Genomic DNA, 27,031 nt, shown 5'->3' on the forward strand with positions numbered 1-27,031 from the left:
CAACCCCATCAGTACCTACTTGGATCTCACAGACACTGCATCCTCACATTTCCACCTCCACCATATTTATCCTTGCAACACATTGGAGAGGGGTGGAGGGAACTGCTGTGGGAGCAAGTGGGTGGGAGCAAGATTACAAGCTAAAAACCACAGCTCCCTGAAGGAAGCTATGTGTGATGCCCCATGCCTGGGCTCTCCAGACACAACAGCAAACCCTTAGGACTACAGCACGCTTGGAGCTTGAATACTCCTCGCAAATAACGCAAGCGCCGACAGCGGCTCACGGCCAGCCAGCCTGCACGAGCAAGGCTGTACCCGCACACGCACACACTTGCAGCAAGGGAAAGACAACAGAGAAATGGCTTCAGCAGAAGTTCATTACACTTGTTTATCTTCATTTTGCCTGTAACAGATGAACAGCATAATGGCTTTGGCTTTCCCGGATGCCACAAACCCAGAAACATCCTAATGAAAAATAAATGTATTTACAGGGAGACGTCAAAACAGCCCAAGACAAGTCAAAGTAATGTGCCTGCATCGGGAACGAGTGCTTTTATTTCATCGCCCCTCCATGGCCTTCAAGCAGATCACGCTGCGGAGAGAGATAAATATTTTAAATAGCGACACTTCAGCGATGCACGGTTGTGCAAGACAGGGAATAATTAGAAAATAAATTACTTTTTTTTAGCACAGTAATTCCAAATGTTGAATGAATTAGATTACTTGACAAACTCCAGACCCATTTCAATATCGAGGGTCCTATCCAAGGAGATACAGGGAACCTGGCCTTCAAAAAGAAGCCAAAATACAAATAAATGCAGCTTAGAGGAAGTGTTTAAGATCTGCCTGGCAACCTCCATAAATCTAAAAGATGGAAGGTTTCTTCTGGCCTCACACAAACAGTTTGGTCTAAAAATAGGTTAATCTTCCCGAGAGCAAAGGAGCCATCATCAACACAACGCACTGTACGCACGTACCTCCTGCCCCCCACAACCACACACCGCTGCCCTGGGCAGGCGCACTCACAGGGCTGCTCAAAGGCTGCTGAACTTAGTAATTAATAGCCAAATCCCCTTCCTCAATCCAGCCCGTGGAAGTTCATGATGCCATCAGCCGACCTGCTGCACTGAGCAAGGAGAGTTGTTGTGATTACTTGGAACAGTCTCTCCTTGCTTCATTTTTTGGAAGACCATTTGCGTAGATGCAAATGTGTTTTCCCCCAATCCTGATTAATTATACAAATGTATGGCTATACAGGTTGTGATGAATATGCACACACGCACTTTATTGTTGTGCTGACAGAGCATATTGCTTATTTGGGGAAAACAGTGAGATTTTCACTTGTTCCAGTAAAGAGGATTATATAATCTCTCCTCCCTTGTCCCCTCTCTCTTTGTCTGATTTCTCATTTAACTTGTTGGATGGTTTTATACCTGACTTAAGCAGACATATGGAGACAGTAATTTATAAACTTCTGAAAACCACGGCTAGGATGCTTCTAGAGAAAAGCCATTCAAATTCAGGAAAACAGTGCATTAGTCTATGCAGGGTCGTGTCTTCTTGATGCCACTGTGTGGGCTATACAAACACAAACCTACCTCCCGTACAGGGACACGCACCGGACGTGTTAATTCAAGTTAATTGTTTAAGGACCTGCTAAAAAAGCTATAAAGCCGGGGCGATTTTGCCCGCCAGAAGCTTTTGGTTACAATAAATATATGTTAACATAGAGCTAAGTGGGAAGAGTACTTACCAATTTAAACATGACAAAACTCCTACAAATCCTAAGGAGTTGTTATTAGTCCCCCCAAAAGTATTATAAAGCAGAGCAGGCATATCAATAATTTTGGATTAAATATTTAAAAGCAACTGTGCAAGAATATACAAGATGAAATCAGGAAATTGATGTTTTAACACTAGACTGGAAAGAAAAGCTATCAGTTTCTGCAACCTGAAATGCACAATGAAACCATCCAAAAATTAAATTGTGTGGTAATTACATAATGTGAGACTTTTTAAAAAAAAATAAATTACGTTTTGAAATATCCTACTTAACTTGAGTTCTTAAACCTTAATCGTGATTGTTATGCTTTTGCTTAATACTATTAAAAGAAGTGAGAGTAAGAACTTTCAGTATGAAGACAGCAATAAAATAACTACAGTTAATTAAAAAAAAAAAGATTAAAAAAAAATCAAACTGCCACATGATTCAATGAATTCTAACAAGGGTAGGTTACTAGTTTGTGAGAGGGCAGAACTGAGATTTCTTTTGATTTTATCCAAGAATTCCTCAGCCTAACAGACTTATACATCATAATGGGCATTCTTAATTGTGCAAATCTGGGGTTTAGAACTGACCCTTGGAACTGCAAAGCTCTGTTTAGATTGCACTGATGTGTGCCCTGAAACGCCATTCACCTTAGCACAGTATTTCCCTGAAGAATATCCTTTGTTTTCAAAATTATTAAAAAAAAAAAAAGTAATCAAGTAGCCTAAGGAGGAATTTGCAATGCAATATTTGTTAGCACTTTGAAGTTAACCATCAATCTCAAGCCATTTAAAAAAATGCTTTTAAAGGCAAAGCTACTACTCACATAAAAGCTGGGGGAAGTAACAACAGCATAAAAGCTGAATTTGCAGCTGTTTTGTACCACTAGAGCAGCTGAAGTGAACTCATGAATCTGGCCTTTAATTTGTAATTGATTTTATGACTTCACAGTGAGCGCGGGAACACAGGTCTCTGTGTAGGAGGAGACCAGGGAGAGATCAATTCTCCAGACTCGACACCTTTGTGTTTTCAGAGCTCCCCACTCAGCACTTCAGCCCCCGACCACCACCACTACGGTACGCAGTGGGCCACAGCAGCTCTACCTTTAAAGACCGTGGATATGTGGTCTACCACTGTACAAGTAGTCATGGCACACACCTCGTCTGCATCAGCCATGAGCCGTTAGAACAAATGCATTGCACACAAGTTACCTGTGGAAGATGTCTAATGTAACATTAGATACCATTTTGTATGTGCTATGCTGCTGACTTCACTTTGTTGTATCTGAGTAATTAGATACAACAATCTTTAATAATTTAACCAAAGTATGACCTGGTTGCCTCAAATACATCCTGTACCAAGCTTTCAGTTACAGCTATGGAAAATTTGTCTTCATTATCTTGCTGCTATTATCATTTGGAACACAGAAAAAACCAAGACAAATTCCTGAAAGGACCTGATAATTAATAATCAATCTTGTTCAGATTTGCTTATAGACTTTCAGAAAATGCCTTCACCCATAGTCCTAAGTACCACAAACTTGGATGCTATGCTATATTTTCATATTAAAAAGACTATGCACTTAGATTTTAAATTAAATACTTCTAATTTCCCATAGTTTTGATACAAGGGATCACCACCTGTAGCTGTTGGCTAAAGCTTTGTACTGAGAGAGCAAAGTCAATGCTGTACAGCTGGCAGCTATAGTGCCAAGAAGGTTTTTATTATTATTTCTTTATTTATTTATTATGTAGTTATTATGAGTCACCACCAGCCTTCAGTCCCTGGTGCTAGACACAGAGCATACCAGTAAGACAGAGTAAGAGAGATGGTCCTACTGACATCTATCAACCATCCCAGGTTTGTCGGAGCTGGCGGTGTGCTTTGTTCAGGACACGGGGAAAGCCTGGGAAAAGCTGGTCTGCCTCCTTTTGCTTTAAAAGAGTGAGGTATAAAAATAGAAGCCTTGGAAGGGTGCCTCGAGTTTGCTGCATTGCAATTGCCATAACAATTGGATTATGATCCTTATTTATCCTCATTGACAAAGTAATTGAGTTTGGTCAGCTGGATCTCTTCCCTTCCTAGGGGAGGACAGATGGGTGACGCAGCCCCAGGTCTCCCAGGAAAGCAGCAGAGGTCTGGCTCTGGCTGACACCCAGCGATCTCCAGGGCCCTCGCTGGCCAGTTTGGACAATCGACAATCCTGTTGGTCCACCACTTGCCGAGTTTCTCCGGCTGCAGAAATTACAGCTGTGAGCTGCTCTTCAGAAGAGGTGGCAAGAACAGACGCAAAAATGATTCTTCTGCACACCATGGACGTGACACAGCCCCATCCCAAATCCTACACCCTTCTGTTGAGCTGGAGCAAACAAAAGGCTGGAGATGAAGAGAGCCCCACACCCCTCCGTTAACTCAGTGCCAGGGAATTCCTCTGACCAGTCTAAAATCTATCTAGATTTTCTAGACAAATGGCCAGACAGGCAGGAGAGCTCTAGATGACAAATAAAAGAAATTATCTGCCACCAGAAACATTGGAGTTGCATGTATAATGGGTAGGGTGGCATAGGGGTGAAGATGGGTTTTGGGGTGGGAGAGGTAGAGGAAGATTTGAACAAGAGTCCTAATACTATTTTTAGAGAAGACTTGTTCTGCCATGGTTTAGGGTGCCTCAATATTTGACCAAAACATCTTTAGGTAAATCCAAAGCATGGGAAAAATAAGCAGGAAAAAGCAATGACAAATGCAATCAAGCGGTAATGGTCAAAACAAAATCCATCAGTCTCCTCCATGAGGTGTTATTCTATTATGGTATCATCTATGTAGCATAAGAGATACAAAGAAAGAGAAGTAGGAGTAACAAGATTCCTAAAACATCTCCAGACATCTCGAAGCATCAAGATGCCACATGGTAACGGTTAGTGTCAGGACAGCAGAAATGAACAGCAAACAGGAAGGATTTCCTGGAGAAATACGCCAGGACCAAATGCAACAAGCTTGAGACTGTAGCTCCAGCAGTTGAATTCCTAAGTACCTGTTGAACAACAGACATATCTGAACAGGAGCCACCAGTGGGAACCAGAAGATACTGAGGCCACCATTGCCGTACTGCTCCTCTCTCTTCTGCGCCCAATGCCCCAAATACCATGAGCAGAAACTGCAATTTGAAGTACCCTCAGCTCACAGGTGCAACACCCAGAGGAGGACATCTGAGGGAGAAGACGAACAAAAACCTGCTAGAAGGGGTAAGGGAGAAACTAGGAGAAACACCACACATTTAGGAGAGAACGGATCTGCAACAGATACATGTTATAAGACCATGGCAAAATAGAAGGAAAGAAAGAAAAATGGTAAATATTCTATAGCACATACAAGCAGCCCTAGAGATGTACCAGAACAAATACAGAGGAAGAAATTATTACATATAGCTAACAGAGATCCACATTAGGAATGGTATTACAAGAAAGATTACCTCCATCAAAGCCAACCTGGAGACCGTCTTAGGCTAATGTGTGTCCTCAACAGCTGCTCTTCAGGTCCTTATGAAATAGGGACACCTTCTATTACTGCACCGATTTCACCTCTGCTCAGTCCTTCATGAGAAAAGTAACTAAAAGCGAGGCAGGCCACAACAGCTAGAAGCAGTTTGAGCTTTAAACCCCCATTTAGAAGCTTGGGGGGGGGGGGGGGAAGATGTGAGTTCACATGTGTGATTTTTCCAAGGTTTGCTGGATCTCTATGAGGAGGGTTATAACAGCACACGAAGAAGCTGAAACTAGAAATCTGCCAAAATGTACATTTCTATGAATACTAGCAAAGTAATGCAAAGCCCTGTTGTGTCCAAAGTTTTTCTTTACTCTAGGTTCAAGCTAATTTCTACCTATTGTGTGTCAGTTTCAAAACAGGAATTACAAAACACTCACAGTGTGCTTATTTTTCTTTTGGTTTCCCCTTACAAATAACCAACAGTGTACAATTTATCCCTAGATTTTTTCTGTGCTGGGTGCTACTAACATTCGTTGAATGTGAATTCAGAAATCCTCACTGTGGGAGGGAAGTCCATCAACATATTTCTACACCAGGATGATGCACAAAGATCAAGTACCTACTCACACTCACGGAATAGCCTCAAGACAGAGACAGGACCCAACCACAGATGTCCTGACCAACTACTTTCTACCAGAATCACAAAAGTCTTTCTTTCCTTTTGCCAGCATACCAGCTCAAGTTTGTGCCCTATCTGGACTAACTGAAACTTCACAGACCTACTGATCCAGAAATAAGTTTTCTATTTGTCATGAAATCCTAAACTAAATGCCATGTGAGGCAAAAAGGTCAAAAATCAAGTGGGCTGTGCGATTCCTCCAGATGCAAGTGGCTTACTCGGATAACGAACAGCCCAGAAAGCTCTATGACATTCTGATGCCATAGAAATGCTCAGGTAAATGTTTCTGTCTACCTCATTACAGCAGTAATAGGAAAGTCACTACGTGATTTTCTCTTCAGTCTATTGCAAGGGTTAAAGCTAGCCACAAAGTTTAGACTGGGATGTTAAGGGGTGTTCAGATGACAAGTTTTTTGTTCATTTCAGATTTGGGCTTGAGCACAAGTATTATACACTATAACAGCAATAGTTCATAATTAATTGAATTTTTTTCTGTATAATAATTTCCCTTGAAAAACAATTTTTGCTTTCTGATTAAATATGTTTAGATGTGCACTGTAACTATCATTGGTTCCCATAAAACAATAAACCAGCACAGAATACAGAATTTGCAATTTAAGAGGGACCTACACCTCTTTAAGGTTTTTGTTTTGGTTTGGTTTTCCTTTTTTAAACCAGTCAATAAGCCACTTCTAAATGAAACAAATCTTGTTAATGAGAAACTCCTGTCAGAGAAAAAAAAAAATATTCTACCTTTCTGGATTTTAATATGAACATGCTTGTCTTTCATGCACGTCCCCCCATTTTCCCCTTGTCCGTTTTCAAAAGGAATCATGCACATGCTTACTCTCTGGAAATGCTAAGAGCACATTTAAATGGAGGATGGACAGCTATTATCACCATCAATATCTATACAACCAGCAGTTTTGGTAAATCAAACCTCCAGCCCCAAAGCATTGCTTTTTTATCACTGTGACCACCAAGTATTTTTATTCTGTTCAGCACAGAGGTGCTCAATGACTTATCTGCTGGTTTTCCTTCCACTGAAGCACAGCATGTAAAATAAACTAGTGGAGAGAGGACTTGATGGATTATCAGACCAAGCTGCCTAAATTCTTACTTGAGCTTTCCTTCCTGCTTTGTTTTGGTCAAGTGACTGCAGCAGATCTTGTGCACAGAGGGCTGCAACTGAGGCACCAGAAAGAGTTCTGTGCATATGGCATTACAGCATATTGCCAGAGCAACCAGCTGCTGAAGTGAAGAATTCAGCTTTGCCCCTACCACACATTTGAAAGTTATCTGCAGACGGTTTTTTTTATAGGTTTGTTTATTATTCCAAATCATATAGTAAGCCGCTTTTGCCAACACTTCAGCTTATCCATATTGCAGAGTACAGTTCCTGGATGCTCAGGAACGGAGTGACAAGGCTTTGGAGATGCCCTCTGCAGTGTCACGTAAGACCACCTCTACCACCTGACTGAAGAAATCCAACAACCAGAAGCCAACACGCTGGTCTTGCAAAAAAAACCCAACCAACCAAAAAAACCCAAGAAAACAAAACAAAACCCCCACACACTTCACATGAAGCAACCATCAGTAGACTCTGGTAAGATCAACCTATAGCTGTATTTAGACAGGTGGAGCTTGTTTAGACAGGTGGAGCTTGTTCAAATAAGTGCATAGACACATATATTCAGTGTTAACTGTGAAAATATTGGGGCACCACAAATTCAAGCATCTAACTTCCTCCACTTCCAGCACAGCAGTGGCACTTGGGAGAAAGCTCATAGTCAAATAGAAATACAGTATCTGCAGTAAGATACATAAAAAATTACCGGGAAAGTAATTGCTTTTGGTATAAATGGTCTTCTTCAAAGTTTTCTCTAGCATAGAAGTCCTTTCAAAAAGAACAAGAATAAATTTACTGCTTGCGAATTTATTCAAAGCTAGTAGATTCAGTATAATGAAATCCTCCTAAGTAAATATCTGATAAAGAAGCAAACGCTTAGCACTTGACCCCAGGAGCTGGGATTTCTTGATACATGGGTGTAATGCAAAGCAGAAGGAACCTCAGGACTGCTGGCACAGAGGAGTCAAGCAAGGAAAATCTCAAACAGAGGGCTCGACTCCTGGGAGGCAGATGGCACGGTGCACAGAGCTGCGCAGGGACCCGGGCAGCCCACACCTCGGTTCCCAAACTAACTGAGGCTACCAGTGCTACCAGAAGATGTTCTCTGTGGGGGACTCTGAAAGCCATCTAACTCACAATCCATGCTATGTCCTTCCTTTGCCAAGGACCACGAGAGACCCTGCATGCGTCTAGAATGATGATTTTTGCTGAGTTTTCCTCCAGACTTCTTTGTCCTGTTGCCCTAAATGTGAGCAGCTGCACACTTTGGTCTTCCCTACGCAGTCAGACACCCCTTGTGAGAAGAACATTATTAGTCTGTTAAACGGGAGACGAAAAGAAGCTGCCATTCAGTTGCATCAAAGGATCTCACTCCTGTGATGCTTAAACCTTGTCCAGAGCATTGTCTCTGTTACCAGACATCCCACTGGCTCAGGAGCTGAAGGGCCTTGGTGCCCTGCAAGGCCAAGTACTCTGCCATTCAGTGAGGTCCTTTGTCCTTAGGATGGGATTCCCTCTACCACGGATCCTCCCACATCCCAACTTCATGGTGTGTCGTGCTCATACAACTGTTCACACAACAAACACTGAAGGAGTCCTGTTGGTTACGGGTGATAGCTGGGGTGGCAAACCCTGCTCCTGTAGATGTAACTGAGACCAAGGGCCAAACCCATGGTGACCACTTCCATTGTACATATGATATGTCATAAAAGATGAAATGGAAAAGCACTCTGAATTCATGTTATCTCTGCATACAGCATGTCACTTAATTGCCCAGAAAAGCCTCTTGGAGAAGCATATGGGAAGTTTTCCCATGAAAAATGACACCGCTCAAAGTCTTTTCTAGCTAGAAACCACTCAACAGTATCTATCACTAGTGACATCTGGGACGTAAGCTTCAAAGCAGTTAATTTACAATTTTAGCTAGAGCCAGTTTCCTATAGACATTGATATCCAAAGTAGATAATTGTTATGCCAGAAAGCAGAATCATTAGAAGAGGAAAAAGGTAAAGAAGAAACCCATGCAGTAATTCCAGAGAGTAGTGCTGCCACTCCGTGCATCAACTCTGCCAGCACTCAGGTCACAGTCGCTTCTAGTGCAAACCTTCAACCACCCCTGCCTGTTCAAACATCCCCACTCTGACCCTCCTCCCGAGTGCTGGTGCCCATGTATCTCCCTTCACGTGACCTCACATCAGACAGGTGGGATGGTGCAGTCCTACAGCGTGCAGGCACCACTCTGCCATGGACCACGTACGCGAGTGTTTCTGCTACACTACCCAGACCTGCCAAAGCTGCATTTAGGATTGCTGATGACCCCCTCTTTGGCCTCCCATGTTACTGGACTTTTAATGCAATGCTTCTACAAGCTATTCTACAAGATACCGCAATGCTTCTACAAGCTACTCATGAACAACGACCAAGACAAGCCCCCAGCTAGGTCCCAAGCCAGAAAAATAAAGCCTGTGTGTGTATCTGTTGGTACAACTACAGATCACCTTTAGCACTGAGCTCAGCTTCTCATCTGCACTAATTAATTGCTTAAGGAGTTCTCACCATCTCACCATGACGCAGAGCGAGCAGCCATTCACACTCCTCCACTCGTTGCTGCAGTCACATTACCTGCTCTGTCTCAAGGACCTACTAAGGCTGGTCTCCCCATCTGTCCTTTTTACAGACACCACACACCCCTGCTCCATCTCTGCAAGCCGTAACTGTAAAGAGCCAATTCACATCAAGACTTTAAAAGCAAATGCTTCCTCTGTCCTCATTGCTTCCCCATCTCTGTGACCCCAGCAATTAGCAGGAGCTTCAATCCACCTGCAGGGTTTCTAACCACACCAACAGTCTTGGGGCAAGGCTGGTTTCTTAGCCTGGTGTCCCACCTCTATTCAGCATTTGCAGCTACTGAGAACACACACAAGGACCTTAGGACCTTCTGCCTAACACACAGCTTCCCCCAGATACTCATTTACTGAATTCAGAGTGCTCACCCCTACCATATCCATATAAATCCTGTGACAGACAGCAGAAAAAAACCCTGCTAAACCCCCCAAAATCTGTTCCAATAAGGCCCCTGGAGGGGCTGAATAACTCCATTACATCATTTGTATGTGAATCCTTTCCCTAATCCTTTCCAGTCCAGTCCATGAGGCTAAGACCCATGATAACCCTAATCCTACAGGCCAAAAGCATATGGTTTCCCCCTACTAACACCATTCCTGGGAATGCCCACAGAGAGCAAGAGACCTGTAAAAAGATTCCACAGCCCTATCAAGCAGGGCACGGTCCAGAAATCACATGCCACTTTACAGGCTGACAGGTGGACACCCCATGTAAAACCAAAAACATCCCTACTTTGTGACTGCATCTGGGCAGTAACTAGCTTTTGTTTAAAAACACTGCTGGTTATTTTTTAAAGATGAACCGACACTAATGCAAACTTGATGGTAACTTAATGACTCCCACCAGCAAGTCTGTACAGAGCAGACCAGCTGACCGAAGGGCATCCACGTTGCTGTTAGGCACAGTCACAGCTGGGGCTAGGCACCGTGGCACACCTTTCACATACATAGGTATCTTCTTCTGCCAAGAAGAATGGTTGTAACTTGCACTGGATATCAGCATATGTTTTAGAAATGAATCAGACTGTAAGCAATATGTTAGGAAGACAGGCCAAACTCCTGAAAGAGTGGGGCTAGGAGATGGTTTCTGCTAGCAGAGTGCTTTCAGTTTGAGGTTTGCATTGAAGGTGTTATATCTACAGCTGTGATGAAAAATCCTTCCTTAATACTGTTTTACAATAGCAGGAGAAGCCTGATTCCTTATTGAGTTGTGTAAGCAGAAAGGCCAAGTCTAGAAGTGCTGAAAAACTGCAATTCCCTACCCTCCTTTGGGATGCTGCAGGTCAAGGTGGAAGTACAATGGCAAGTACGTTTGCCCTGATGCTGCATTTGCTCTGTGGGTAAACAGAGACCATCTACTCCCTGGGCTGTCATTCTGGCATCTTTCATGACCACTAAACTCTCTTTTAAAAGAAAAAGGAGGTTTTTCTAGAAAGTTAGCGGACAATCCAAATGTCAGAGTAAAAAAATCCAGAGGAAGGTTAAGAATTTTTTTATTTTTATTTTTTTGATACAGCTGCACTGGAGGTGAATGAACATCAGAACGTTTTGATTTCCTGCCTGGTTTCAATAAATGTTGCACTCCCAGGCACCCAAGGGACTGCTGTGGTTTGTCAAAACCAATTAATTTTCTTCCACAGAATGCTTCAGGCACCTCAAAATGTCATTCGAGAGCTAGCACACATCTAAGGAGGAGGGAAAGCTAGCAATCAACTGCTGCTCGGGCTCTGCATCAGGAGCGCAGCCCTCCAAACCTGCACCAACAGCAGAGGCAAGGCAAGAACGAAGGCATATCACCTGGTCACGGGAGGGAGCTGAGGGCAGAGCCAAAGAGAAAATGCCATGTGTTATAAACCCTATGAATATAAACAAGAAACTGCCACTTGTGAAACATGCAGGAAATAAGTTTCCTAAGGGACAATTCGAAGCTGAAAGTTTGTCTCTCACTTGTATTTCCTAGGATCCATCGCTCAGTGCTAACAGATGTAGTAATGAGCCAGAAGTGAACTGAACAGTTGTTATTAAGGAAGACATTTGGAAGATAAACCGTGGAGTCAGGATTCACAGGTTCCATCCCCAGCCCTCCATCAGACTCACTGTGCAGAGTAAGGATTTCCCTTGCTTGAACCTCAATTTACCTACTTAGAGTGGACAGACTGTAAGGTTTTCCTTCTCTTCTGTATTGAGATGTGAGAGCAAACTTGTTTGCAAGTAATTTTAATAATCAGCCATGAAATGCACTAGATGTAAGCACAGTATTATCACGCTACAAATTCTTTTTTAATGAACACCAAGACACTGAGAGTTTAAGAATACATTGGAGCTATCATTTATACTCAGAATCAGAGATACACAATACTGATGCTATGCATGCTCTATCTATACACCTCATGTCAAATAATTATCACTGGATGTTAAGTAGCCATCCATTCCCATCTACAGAAGGCAGGGATGGAGACAGATGTTTTTCTTGCATGCTAGCACTCTGCAAAAGGGGCAGAAGACAGAAGACAGTTTGTATTTTAAACAATTTGTCTTGAGTACCATAGGGTCACAGGCAAATCCCTGCTAGAGCAGTAAACGGAAACAACAGCTGCTGGTCCCAGCAAGTTCTACAGTAAGGCCCAGCCTGCTCACAATGCCCAGGGGAACTGGGAACCAAGGCTCCTTTGAAGATCCCAGGTCCCTAATCTCAGGTCCAGCATTATCCTTGCTGGACCACTGACAAAAACAGAAACAAAGAACTTCCAAAATTAAAAATGACAGCATGCTGAGCAGTGAAGTGAGCCTTACAGTGTAACAAATCTTTAGAAGAACAAGGAATAAATCCGCCTTTCTTTCTTTTTCTGTTCAGCAACCATGGTATCTTCAATGACCTACTTGTTTTTAAAAGTAACCCAACATTTACCATTACAATCTTCTTTGCTCCTCAAGTCACATAAACCCCCTGCTGTCTCCTCCTTCTCTATCTACCTGGCCTTACAGTCACAGCAGGGAATTGAAAATCTGCTCCCTGCCTCCTAGCTACAAGCAAAGGCTTCGCTTCGGCATCCAACAGATGATAACTAATGCTACTGCTTAAACAATCCCTAGAGTGGCTCCTCTGACACATAGAAACATCTAGATCCTGCCACCAGTCCAAGACACATCACCCAGGCATTTAGGGAACTGCCCTGATAGAAACAGCCATGCCTCTCACTCACAGCACCTCTTCACACAGGCAAATCTCATCTTTCATTCAGACAGGATTTTCCTCAGTGCTCTTACTTACTATTTAATATTTATACTATGGTCAGTACCCAAAAAGCATGACGCTACTGGTTATGGTAGGTGCTGAACAAACACATACTAAATCTCTCTTGGATGCTTACAGGTGTGAAAGGTTAGTTAGAAAAGTAAAAAAAGTCAATAAAATCTGAAGCCCAGTGAATAACTGAATCACAAGGACCAGACACAAATATAAATCCCCCCAAATGAAACAGAGAAATCTTCCAAAATATATCAAAACAAAGAGGAGATGCTCCACATATGTCAGTTGGCATTGATCAGCCTGAGAGCAACAGAAGGGAGAGGAGAATCCATAACCATTAGCATCACCTTCCTGCTACATTTCCTCCTTAGCCTGTTCATCTTCCCTTCTCCCTTCTTTCCCTCTGCTCTGGATACGATCTCTCAAATTATGAGAGAGCCTGGCTTATCCCTAAGAAATGGAAGAGTGTGGAGTTTTTCAAGCTCATTGTATGCAGTGTGGTCCAACTAAGCTGCAAAGGATACAAGTGTTGAAAAGCTACAGATCCCTGAAGGTTACCAACATCTGGAGTCTCCCAGAAGCAAAGCCATCTCTTTCAATAAAGCAACAGCAAACTACAGCTTTAACCATAGCACAGGTTCCCAGCCTTCGAGCAAAGCTCTCCAATATAAGCAGATCATCTGGACTTCAATGAGGAAGGCAAGGCTGATCTAATATCAGACTCCACCCTCCCCCCCTTACAATAATATTTTAACTCTAAATAATTAAAGGGAAATAAGTACCTATAAAACCAGCTGAATCATTGCAGGCCAATAGGTCAGCATGGCTGCGTGTTTGAAATAAGGGGCCCATCCAAGTTATTCACATCAGATGTCAAAGGTGATCTGTTGTAATGAGAAACGATAAATATGCTCACTTAACATGCAAGCTTGCAGCTGCCATTTACCAGGTTGAAGCCACGCTAGAACATAAAAAACACAACTGTGCCCTTGAGAAGTCACCTCCACCGTGTTCTCCCCACCTTCCCAAGCGCTCCTGCATTTCTACATACAGAACAAAGGAGATGTGACACATCTTATTGCTTCCACCATACAATAACCCCAAGTATCTAATGACAGTTTTCTTCTTTAAACCTTTTAGTACAACTGCGTATTCCAGCGCTGGCAGTTGCAGGCTCCTCCACAGTCCAGTATCTGGAAGTGATTGATGAGCTGCAAGAAAACCAGGATTCAGTAGTGTCCAATACCAAGCGTTTGCTTGACGAACCTACCAGGAAGACAAATGCAGACTCCACAGCCTGCAGTATTTCAAGTTGAGGGGGCACTTACAGCCCATAAATAGTATTTAAAATCCGAAACTATGATGGAATACATATACATATTTTCTATTGTTTTGTATCTTGATCGGTGATAGAGTTGCATTTTTGGTTATCAGCTCTGCTCACAGGAGACCAAATCCCAGGCTGTATCAATTCCCCTGTGAATGTAAAGGAAAAGAACCATCTGGAGAGAATAATAAAACAATTAACTTTCCATTACAGAATAATCTATGTATGTTTTTAAGGAGGCAAACTTTAATGATCTCCACCTAATTATTCATCCCACATTCTGGCAGGGTTGGTTCGGATTTTGTCTTGCTTTGTTTTTAAATGCAGTCTGAAGGTAACAATTTAAGCTGGAGCGGACGTGGGGACCACACAGGCTTCTTCAGCTGGGGGCAGGACAACCTGCCTGAGGGACGTTTCCAGAAACATCAACCAAGGTCTCATCATTCCCATGGATTCATATGGCTGTGTAATGGCAACACCATCGACTGTAAGAGTTTCACTGTTTCACTGAATATTCATGAGGATCTTACAAACATGGTTGTTGACTGGCTTGGCACATCAGCTACGTTTTTGGACACGAAGTGCAGAGCAGGACACTCAGGAGGTGCATGCACCTGAACATCAGTCTGTTGAATGCTGGGCTCATTTAACTTGTCACCGACAGCAACATAAATCAGAAATAACTCCATAAAACTCAACAGCAGTCCCCTCTGATTTTGCTAACTCACCAACTCACCAACCGAGTATATTATCTTTACAAACTAATTCTGTAAAGTGAAAAGGTTCAAAGCAAGAGCTTTAAGGACTATTACTATGCCTGTTACCCTTCTAAACACATACCCCTCTAAGGACCCACTGGCTGTACACATGATGGAGAACAGTCCAGGCTGCACCACCCATTCGTTATGCAGACTTGCTCAGCTTAACCACCTGCCTCAGTTTCCCAGTGGATAACACTAATGAGCTACTAAGTGTGCATGCCTGCACTTCATTCCAGTTTACATAGTGCTTTCCAGCCAAGGCTCTCAAACATTTGGAAAGGACCAAATATAGTTTAAGCTAAAATTAACTGGAACATAAATACCAGAATTCAACCACTCGGATCACTCCTTTAGAAAACCTACCTGGGACTCTGGGCTTTCCAGCATGAGAACTCACACACTAAAGAGCTAGTAAATAGTGAGACAGTACCCAGGCAATCCTTTGTTACTATTTATTGACCGACTGATCGAGATCAGGATCTGTGACACAGTGCAAGCAAGTTTATCCCTCCCCCCCTGCAAACTGCTAAGTTTTATGATCTGAAAAACTCATTTAAAAAAACCCATAAACCTGGCACACAAACTAACAAACTAGTCACACCTGAGGCCTGCTGGAAAAATCCCTGCCTCAGCTTTCAAATGTTGCAGAACATTTTCATTCACAGCTTCTGCATAAATGGAACAAGTTTTGAGTCTAAGAGTCTAAGGCATTTTAGCCTCTGAGACTTCTAGCCTCCTCTTCCCCTACAATTATAAAAGCCCATCTTTCTCCACTAAATATACACACACACAAAGCCACATACATATACATATGCACACCCTGATCTCTCAAAGCAGGGCTCCTGCATCTGCCAACAGGCTGTACGCTGCATCGGCACAATGGCTCTGGTGCAGGATCTGCACCACCCACTGGAAAGGATTTAGCAAGGGGTGCTAACGTCACACACTGAGCAGCTACATACAGCTATAAATTATTCATACACATTACTCTAATTATGCAAATGTACTAAAAGCTGGAGCATATGTTTCCCTGACATCTCCCAGTACGGATGCAATATGGTTCTAGTAAAGAGAAAGACCGAGAAGTAAGACGATGGGTGTAAGGGGGCTAATGATGGCAGATACTGGCCCAAGCAAAGGGTGGCAGACGATCTCCCTTCTCCAGCCAAGCTGCTGCAAGGCTAAGGACATTTAAATGCTCCTCCTTGATAATATATTGTTGGCTTTGCACTCAGTGCTGAACAGAGTGCTGAGGCTGCTGAACGGCCCAGGCAGATTAAAATAAACCCAAGCAGTTTGGAACAGGAATGTGTTTATCTGGCATCACATACTTCCTCTTATCAAACATGAGGAGCAGGGGAGGGCACAGTGATGGTGTGTGGAAGCAGGCTGTGTGCACACTGGTAGGAGAGGGGGAGGGAAAAGGGGGAGAGGAACAGCAAGAATCAGACAGATAATGCATGAGCTGGGGAACCAAAAGCATGGAGCCAGGCATCACCTCAGTAGGGCACAGAGTCCATACTCTTGGTCAGCCCCTAGACGGGCACTAGCTGTTGGAAAACTCAATTAGGTCCTTTCTCCCTTGCAGCATTTGGAAGAAGGCAGGCATTCAGTGCTGCTGTAGCATAAGCAGCTGGCTGTGCGTGTTGCCCAAGCTTCCGGCTCAAACTCCTTCTCTCAACTCTCTCAAACGCAGTGCAGTCACTGGCCATCACTCATCTCCCACTCCAGAGCCTGGGGCTGACTCCTCAGAAGGAAAAGGCCAGATGCACTCTGCTATGGCGTTTTGAAGTCCAAATTGTAGATTATGGTAGTGGATTGAGTATCAGAAGATTAGCATCTTATTCTCAGCTCTGCCATGTCTAAGGACAACAATCACTGTCCTTCTGTAAATGCCCAGTCCATCTGCCAGAGCTCTTTGGAAGAAGACATGCTCCTCAGACATTGCGTGCAGAGCACTGCGCGGGGGGGGTCCAATTCTCTAGCATCATTCCTTTAAAATCCCATAAACACTTTCCAAATTGTCCAGCCCTACTGAACGACCAGGTGAGGGTTTCTATACCCAGGGAAAACAAAAGAGCAAATTAAACATCATGTAACACCACAGCTACTTGGAAGATCTAAGCTATGTTACTATTATGCCAGTAGTTACCCAAGATCAAAAAAGTTGAACAGAAAACCTTGGCAGCTCCTTTGATAAGAGCGTGTCTTATCTTCTAGTGCTGGCATTAAAGAGACTCTAGCTCTGCACCAGCAGTCTTGTAAGGGACGCACTCACACAGCCACGTGAAATACTCAGTACTGCAGAGACCCCATCACAGGGAGTGCTAGGGACTGCAGTAATATACAAGGTGGATGCCACTTCAGCTCTTCAGATTCAAGCCAAAACTCTGCTAATATACTTTTTTTTTTTTTTTTAATCCAGGGTCTTGTTTGTGCACGGCTCAACCACAGTTCCTTACTGGTGACTGCCTCAACTCAAGGATGGTCATGCTTTGAAAACAACAGGTGATGTATCAGAGAAGCAGCGCTGAGCAAAAGGGACAGGCAGGCTGCAGGTGATGCTGTGAGGCAGGCAGAGGTGGGGACACCTATGCAGATCCTGGTCACTCTGCCCCAAGACCTGGCCAGCAGGATTTGTCCTTCGCTTTCACAAAAGACCAGATGAATGAACAGCAGCACTTCTGCCAGGCAAAACAAAGCTGAGAAAACAGCACAAGATAACAAGCAAGAATAAAAGACAGAGAAATGAAAATCCGCTGAAGATGTTGATTACAAGGACCAACTCCAGCCACTTCTGCTCCACCACATTCAGCAAACCCCTGGTGGGTAGCAGGCTGCATGCCGAAGGGCACCCTCTCCCTGGGCTCATCCTCCTTTCCGTGCGCTCACATGTGCCGAGGACCAAGCACAGCTCACGCAGAGGTTCGCTGCCTGCCCAGCTCTGCCAGCAAGCTGCTCACCGCGCCCCAGCCTGGGCTCAGGTTTGAGGCCATCTGGACCTTTATGGACTGGGTGGTTCCTCCCCACCAAGGCCAGCAGTATCCCTATCTTCCAGTCATACACCGGTGAGGCAGATCCAGACATTATCTCTTGACTTCCCTCAATAGCCCAGAAGAAAGGGCAGGAGGGTGCAAAACCAGCTTGCCAGACTTGAAGCTCTGTTCATCCAAACCACCGAGAGGAGAGCAGGCACAGCACGGGTCCCGCTCTGCCACTCACCCTGACCCTGCTAAAGCCTGTCTGCTGAACAGGGAAAGGCTGCATCGCCACTGTGCAATGCCTCCAGCTGAGTGCTCATCCCTGCTACTGAAGCAGTCCTCAGGAAACACAGCCAGACGGAAGAGCAGAAAGAAAGACAGCACAGAAAAGGAGGCTCAGCACTTACACTGCTTCGTTTCCCCCCATCTCATTCTGGAGGCTTTCGTTTCCTCAGTAATTGTTAGCAAAGAAATAAGCCCATTAACAGGCAGTCACAGATAAAAGGTACTAGAGGAGGAGATGGTCTGACCAGCTAGCTGCTCACCTCAGGAGACACAGGATCAAACACAATTTAGGTACCAAGCCACAGGAGTCTTGGAACCTCAGCCTACCTATCCAGCAAGGAAGGTTTAACACAACATCCTGGGGAGCTGCTCAGCAAGGCACAAAACCCAGCAGCACACACAGCTCTGCTGCCATCGGTCCTGCCACAAGTGCCGGCACAGGAGGACAGTGGTAGGTTGGGATAGGACTGCATCAGCCTGGAGAAACCTCTCTCAACCACAGAGTCTACCCTAGAGCAGGTTTTGCAACATGAAGAAACCACCTAGGCTGGAAACACAACAAATTTGTCCACTTTTGACTGAAGTCAACAACTTTTACGTGTGCCAAAACACTGGAAGAGACAGAAATTTAGTGCAGCATAGCAGGAAATGTCAAAACCAAACATTTTCTTGTCCTGCAAAGTGATGAAGAGTCCGCTGCAGCCACAAAGAAAGTCACTAACAGAAAAAGAAGTCTGGGGGTTGGATTTTTAGTGTAATAATCCTCATCCTAGCATAAAATTATTTAAAGAACTTCAACCTATTCAGCTAGCATTTTAGGGTTCCACATATCATTGTGCCAGTCAGAGTTAAATTATCAATGATTTGTGCTCTCAGTTACTTCTGGTGAGCCACAAGGGAGGCAAGGACAGAGGGGCAAAGCACCGTGCCCTAATTTCTGAGTGCTGGGATCTGTTTTGAGGCACAGCGGGAGCAACCAGCCAGCCAACATGATGCTGCACCACAAGCACCCAGAGGGCTGAATGGTGACTTCACTGGCCAGAGAATCAACTCAGCGAGGCCATGGTCCTCTCTACAGCCCCAAGCCCACAGCATTCAGATGTACAGGTAGCCCCACCATAGCCAGTCTGATCAATGGGGACATTTGCACTTCAGTGTTTTCAAGGTCTGGACTTCAGGAAAAAAGTGAGCTGCTGTCTCACAGCTGAAAGGAGAGTCCTTGGCATGACACCCCTTTGCATCTCAGAGCTTCCAACCCTCCTCTGTAATTTCTACAGAAAAACAGCCTACTTGTGCAAAGAACCATCTGAATGGTGCAAACTTGGATAATCTCCCCAGGGGAATCATAAGAGCTGACTGCCTGTTCACCCTGCAGGAAAGGAGGGAAGCGGGGGCATTTGACATTTAGTACCCCAACTCTAGGAAATGACTGAAGAGTTAAAATAAAAATCATTCTTGGGTGGGCAGCACTCCAGCAAGATAAAATATTCAGCACTGTTATGTTCCTGGACACCATATTTCTGACAATAAATTTCATGCCTCATATGCCACGACAGTTATACGATTTCAGTCAATAACCAAAGAACAGGTCCACATCCTTTCACAGCAACCCAAGAAAAAGAATATTCATAAGTAAACCTGATGAACCTCAGAGGAGGGTATTTTTATTATTATTTACTGATCTGTCACTTTGATAGTCAGGCCTGAATGGGAAAGAAAAGATCCATTTCTGGCATGGCACCACCCCCAGAGCTTACAGGCTTCACAGACCCATGAGAGCTGGCAGTGGGACCCACCGCCTGCACGGCAGATCCCACAGAGTTCAGAAGGACCAGTTTTGTCTTTGGTGACACTGGAGCACTTTTTCCCCTACTTGTAATATCACTCCCTGTGCACTATGTACCAATGTACCAGAAGCCCCCCTCTGCAGTCACTTTGATTGTTCCAGGCTAACATGGCAACCGCTAAGAACATCAACAAGTTTTGGCAAAAAAACAGGCTGTACTTTTCCCATTTATCTTTATCCTTCCTGCCCCACATGGGCCTATTCTTGCTTAATAATAAACCTTCCTGAGAAATCCCAGTGGGTGGGATTCGGTTTCAGCTAGACAGACGTTCCAGCTCCCACTGCTCCTCAGGCAGTGGCTTTCCCTTCTCCCCCGAGCCTGCTCGCTCTGTGTCAGGGCGCACCGCAGCTCTGCAGGTTAGTACTGGACTCCCAACACCTGCATCCTAGTTGCAAGCCCGCACAACGATGGAGCAAGGTAAGCTACAAAGTCCAAGTCCTACCCAGGTAGTGCCCTCTACAAGAACGGAAGCACAGACCAAGTCCCAACCTTAAGAATTAGTTGCTACCCTCTAAATTTCAAGTGTGGTTGCAGCAGAATATGGATTTGTATTTTTTTTTTTTTTAAATCCATGCGTCAGAGTGGGTTACAGTACCACTTTATGACATTAAACAGCTCCCATACTGCAACCCAGATGAACCTGTGTGCAACTGGTGGGTAAGAGGACTCCCTGCGAGTAGAGCTCCGAGTTCTTCAGGATGAAGCACTCTGTGCTACTTCACATCAGTGAAGCTATGCTAGTGCACCAGAAAGTGATGTGGTCTTTAAGTGTCATTCACTTGATATTGCATTTATGAATCAAACCTGAACTCCACATCCCAAGTTGCCCCCTGGAGATCCACAGGCAGCCTCTCTAGTCCTTTCTAGTGTTTTAATGGCTGCATGTTGGAATTTTCAGTAGCTCATTTCTTGGCTTCAGGTGGTTTATGCATTCATCAGATACAATAATCATGCACAGCTCCCTCCCTTCAACAAGAAGGTTCCACCAAAACAGATTTCAAAAAAACCCTTCAATCCCTCTGTAGTCAGTTTATCTGGTATTAATGCATTAAAGTGATGTACTATGTTCTATCAGAAGAACTAAACACAAAAAGTGGGAAGCTCTCTTACCTGTAATTGACTGACTGGCCAATAGGAGTCAAGTGCTGGCAAATTGGAGGTGTAATTTCTATTTAATTATGGCATTAAAAAAATTACATGATATACCTATTTAACATGCAAAGGAGCAAAATCAAAGCTAATAAGAATAAATTGTAAGAGAGGACATGTACAAAATGTAGTAGCAGTCTTTTTTTTTTTTTTTTTTTTTAAATGTGCTCTGCTAAAGAGTATGCTCGCTGTTGCACCTATGTATTGCCTGGAAAACTTGCACCCCCAGCTCTGATTCTAAGACTCTACCAACATGCAAAACTGCATTGCACAAATGCATGGATACAATGAAAAATATTTGTTAAAATCAAAGCTGTGTATATGCTTTTCATGCTGCACATGAAGTTTGTATCAATCCAGTTGAAGTTCAGCCAAAATGAATGCAAGCAAAGCCCAGATACACCATTCTAGAGCTCAAATATGAACATGAATGAATGGATGAGCTATGAATAGTTTTGCAAGCCTTCAGTTAAAACTCATTTTAAAATGCATTTAAAAGAAAATTGTGCAACTTCTGTATTTAGACAATGGGTTACAACCAACAGTATAAAACATGAACTGTTCTGTTGAAGCCAGTATAGCTACTAGTGTAAGACAGACAGTAAGAGGCCCGTAAATCATTGGCATCCGAGAAGAACGTGCCACTGCCATGAGAAAACACAAATACATCCCATACTTTTTTCTGAGGCAACATATTTATCATGCTAGAGAAGCCTGTTTTCTTCAGATTAACACCATAAACCTAATGTCAAATTATTCAATTTCAAAACAGCTAGTCCGCGCAACAGTGTAGGGAAGGGGAAACATGGTCTTACCGGGAAGAGGAAACAGGGAGTGTCTTAAAGACCTTTTGATCCACAAAAACCTAATAAACCACGACAAAGCCATTCTGTAACTGCCCTAACTCAACCCAGAGCACTGCTGCCAGGAAAAGAGGACATCTGGCTTCTGCAGCCTGCCGTACCCAAGCCCTGGTGGCTAAGTCAGGGAGCAGGAGGCAGATGCCAGCTTCAGTAACAGGGTTTTGTTTTGTGGCACTTGGAAACAGAAGCCAAACAAGAATTAAAGTTTTACCTGCAATGTATATTTAAAAAACACAGAGCTTCCAACGGCTAGTCAAATTATCCTTTGAACATTTCCTGCTTTGTCAACAGAAGTTTAAAATTAAAACACAAATTAAAACTACCTCCAGTCCCTGGAGGAAAGATTAGTTGAATTTAAGATGCATTTAGTATGTCATATAAGGAAAAAAAACCACAAGTACATGCTGAGGTAGTGACATGCAGCCCAAGAGACAGACAGATACAAAACACACTCACTCCCACACATTCAGTAAATGCATCAAATTGACCAGCAACCAGAAGCACATCCAGCCATGACCCTGCACATGGAGTGAGCCAAGAAGGTGACTTATTGCAAGTATTCACACAGGTGATTTCTGCAGATGAGAACATTCATTGCCACAAGGAAGGCAGCACAGGTAAAAGACAGACAGCTTACCCCTCTGAGCTGCTGGACTCCACCAAATATCCTCATCACTCCATCAATCTCCTGCTCCAGCCTCCTGGCCCAGTACTGCATACTGCAAGAGACGGAGAGACAGAGAGAAAGAGAAAGGGAGAGAAGAAAGAAAGAAAGAGTCAGAGCCCTGACACTTAGTAGATAAGCAAGGCGATTGAAGGGAGAGGGAGGGAATCAGCGCCCTCAGCTAAGTTAACTGCTCTTTCTGCAGCACCGGGTGCAGGCAGAATACCAAGAATATGCAGCTTTGAGAATTACGGCTGGGGCAGGTTATAAACTTCAAGACTTCAAAATTTATGCACAAGGTGCCACAGAGAGAAAAGAGGGGGAAAAGGTACAACAAAAATCACGGCGTGGGTTTTTTTTCTTCTCCTTTTATAAACAGTTGCAGTAGATAATTATTTAAGCCCAGAGTGCTTAACAAGGTCAAAGTGCTGTGGCGTACAGAAAACAGCTTAGCGTGGCAGAGAGCAAACAGAGCCATGGCAGGACGAGCGGTGCCTGTCCTACTGCGGCAATGGATTACCGCCGCGGTGCAACAGGAGACCTGGGCAGAGCCAGGAGCCCAGCACAGGGCATCGACTGCCCAAGGGCTCAGCTGCTTTGCACCTTCAGCTAAGCCCAGCCTGAGCCAGGCACCGATTCTGCCAGGTCCCCCGTGGGCAGAGCTGCCTCCTGGAGCAGCAGAAAGGGCCAGGGGCTGCCACGTGGCATCTCCTTTGTCCTGACCCGTGTACAGCACAGGAGCTGCCTGCCAGTCCTTCCAACAGGCGCAACACCCTCCGATACATTGAACCACACAGATTTCCAGTTACAGCAATAACATCAAGTTAAAAACAACAACAAAAAACCCCTCTTCTAAATCCACAGAACTTGATAACTCTCCTTCTTTTAATGAGATCTCCTGACTCCAGCTGCTGGCCACACAAATGTCCAATCTCCCATCTGACCTGGAAAAGCAACACTCGATTGCCTCTGCACCGCTTGGCACTGCCTTCGGTGCTTTTTCCACAGCAACACTCATCTCTCAACGCTACACCTGAGAAAGGAGGGAAGGAGCACAAGAAGTAGAAGGTAAGGCCAGCAGCATGGCAAAGCGGTGGTGGGAGGGAGCAGACCAGCTCAGGGGTTTTGCACTTTGGTTAGGTTCACCAAGTGATTTCACTCTTCATGCAAAGAGACATTCCCCAGGCAGCCCCCACCAGCCGCACAGCCACAGCAGAGGCTCTCCTGGAGGTCAAGGAGCAAAGAAACCCAACTAAGAAGCAAGGCCACGGAAGACTCTTGAATTATACAGCATGGCCCAAAAGCTGGGCAGAAATATCAAAGCAGAAAGATGCCTGAGGCGACCGGCAGAACAGAGCTGAAGCATCGCTTGTGAGGGGTAGGGGGACGAACGGAGACGGAGGGACTGGCAGACAGACGCGTGTTACTCACACAGGCAAAATTCATGCCAGTTAATGACACAGAAAGAAGGCTGTGGATGAAAACAAGATTTAATTGCACATGCCAAATCTTCCCAGTTTTCCAGTGTAACTTAAGCCATTTCCCACATTCCTGCAGAAGCAACGCTGCCTCTTCTCCCCTGGGAGCCTGGCTGGGGAGGAGGGCACATCCAGGGAAAGAGATGGGTGAAGACATCTGCAAACTCACCTTTCTGCCAAAGGAGGGAAAGCAAAGCCTTCAGTGAGACTGCCAGTGTAAAGGTAAGAGGCCAGAAACAGAGCAGAGGGGGTTTGGGGGCTGGGTTTGTTTTGGGTTTTTTTCTTTTCCTTTTTCAGTCAAACATTTTATTTGCTATCAAAGGTATATTCAGGTTGTCCAAAGTTACCCATAAATCTTCTGAAGTATTTTCACCAAAAATTATTTCTTTTTACACGAGTCATTCATTTAAAAAAAATGCCGTGAAACACCAAAACTGAATTTTTTTTTTTTAATTATATTTTTCCCCTCCTCCAGTCTGTCCAGTGAACTGAAAAAAAATCATTTATGTGCTCACACTCAGCCACAGGTCCAAGAAACCCTGCTGAGGACTTATGGAGCTGACGCCTTTCTTTAACTTCCAGCTCTGTGCAAGATCCTCAATTTCAGTGACACCTACCTGTGTCAGCTCTCTCCAGGAATACCTACACTACCACAGCAAGGGAAAATTACCACCCATCTTGACCTGTATCCATCAACATTAACAACTGCTCATATCCGCATAAGTGTCACGTATGGCCAAGCCTTCAGAGAGGATTATAGAGGAAGACAGAGGCACCAGTATTACTCTGTTGGTATATGCAAAAGAGACACTGAGCACTCAGTTGGGCTGGGATTTAAAATTAATTTAAATTTAGTCAGCAGGATTTGTTTAAAAAAAAATAATTTTAAACTTATTCCATCCTCTGCCCCAAGTACTACTATTTTAGGGAAAAGCCATTGGATTTTTCATTCATTAGAAAGCCTGCAATTCCCTTTAACTGTGCAGCCTTAGAATACATGGCTCGCAACCTTACAGACCAGCAGTTTCCCAAAAAGTCTAGCTAAGCCTTACAGTACAAGTGTACATACCGCTATTAAAAAAAAAGCATTTTACACTATCAAAAAAGGCAGGAGGTGACTTCTGCATAGCTGACACCAGGTTTCTAGATTAAAAAACATAATAGCAGAAGCAGCTTCTTTTTTTGGTGGAGTATGGCTATATGAGAGCTTTTGCCAGTGGTAGTAAAATTCTTTTTTCCAACTAGCACATCCCTTACCCACACCACAGCACTGGAAAAAGCCCTTGTGTGTATCTATCTGACCCATTACTATGTCCCTCTAGCCCTAGTAATGTCCATGACCAGAAGTCTTCAGAGTGGGCCACATCCCAGAATGTGGAGGTTTCATCTCAATTGCCGTATGCTGGAATGAAAGCTAGCATTTAAAAAAAATAATAAATACATAAAACCCATTATTATTCTGTCTCAGTTGACCTTCTGCCTCTTGTTTCTATCCCATAGCCACTGCACTTAAAATTTCATGTAAGACAACCATAGCAAGGATGAAGAGGGTGAGGAAACTGATAGCCCATTATGAACATGGAGATTTCTCTTTGAAGCGTGTCTCCTATGGAAGCTGTAAGCAATAAGACATGACAGTCATTGCATTCCCGGCCCATTACTGCACACCTCAGGTGGTGTTACAAGGCTTGAGGAGCAATAACTCCTCAAAACACGCAGCCTGGAGTGCCCTACTGCTCTTGTGAAATGGCATTTACAAATAAAGCATAAAGAAAACAGGTGATGCACCGACTGGGAAGCCACGAGCATGGACATAGCGCTGCTCACAAAGCCACCAGGCTCCCTTTATGAGCCATGCGCGCAGTCTCCCCCTTAAACCGAGTACCACTTTAGTGTCCTCTGTAGTGAATTAACACGGGCAAGAAGAAAACCTTTGAGCTCAAGTGTCTGTGAATACACTCGGTAGCTCTGTACCTACAGGAACCGCGTGCAAGGAGCCTGGCAGCCCCGCTGTCCCGTCCCTTCTTTAGCAGGGACATGCACAGCACATCCCAGTGATTCCCCATCATCTCAGCTGGCTCTGCCTTTGCTGGGGAGTCTCCATAGGACTCTTCCAACCCAACAACTCTACAACTATTGCACACACAAGCATGATCACGCACATTAAAAATCTCTTGCATTGCAAAAAATGGTTTTGTTTCCTTCCCCTGTATATTTTACAGCCTCCCATGCAACATTTAACAAGGGGCATAAGTAATTTTTGAAAACACAACACCATTTATCACTGCCTCTCCAAAGAAAACTACAAAAACGCTAATTGATTTCATAATTTGCATATTTGATTTTTCTTAAAGATGAGATAAAGTAGGCTTAAAAAAAAAAGCAGCAGAGCTTCAAAAGTATTTACCATGACAAGCAGCACATCAGGAGGCAAATCACTGCTGTTGCAGTTGGGGCCAGGAAGCAAATCATCCCGCCTCTCCCACTCCTGCTCAGCGGGCGCCTGTGCCTTGCCACCGGTCACAGCAACCCTTACTTAGGGTTAGGGCATGTTTCATGCTTTAGGTCACCCAAGCAGTTGCAGAGACTTCTCTGCATGTCCACATTGGTTTGTGAGACTACACCACTGCTCCAGCTGCGCAACTTTGGAAGAAAATGAGAATTGCCTGGAAAGAGAGAAGACGAGCTGTCCTTGGCCCATGTCCTCCCACACTTGCGCACACGGCAGGTGGCAGCCTGGAGT

General features: G+C 44.2%; 1 protein-coding gene across 2 annotated transcripts in view; it reads right to left on the reverse strand.

Annotated features, from left to right (window-relative positions):
- The window catches only part of CACNA2D2 (calcium voltage-gated channel auxiliary subunit alpha2delta 2), a 232,997-nt gene that overhangs the window by 186,545 nt on the left and 19,421 nt on the right, over nucleotides 1-27,031 (reverse strand). For both annotated transcript variants that reach the window (XM_069769564.1, XM_069769563.1), the window contains exon 2: nucleotides 22,784-22,865. In XM_069769564.1, the coding sequence (XP_069625665.1) occupies nucleotides 22,784-22,865 (82 nt within the window). The remainder of the gene's footprint in view (nucleotides 1-22,783; nucleotides 22,866-27,031) is intronic.

This window comes from Haliaeetus albicilla, chromosome 24 (assembly GCF_947461875.1).
Source record: "Haliaeetus albicilla chromosome 24, bHalAlb1.1, whole genome shotgun sequence".
Taxonomy (NCBI): Eukaryota; Metazoa; Chordata; class Aves; order Accipitriformes; family Accipitridae; genus Haliaeetus; species Haliaeetus albicilla.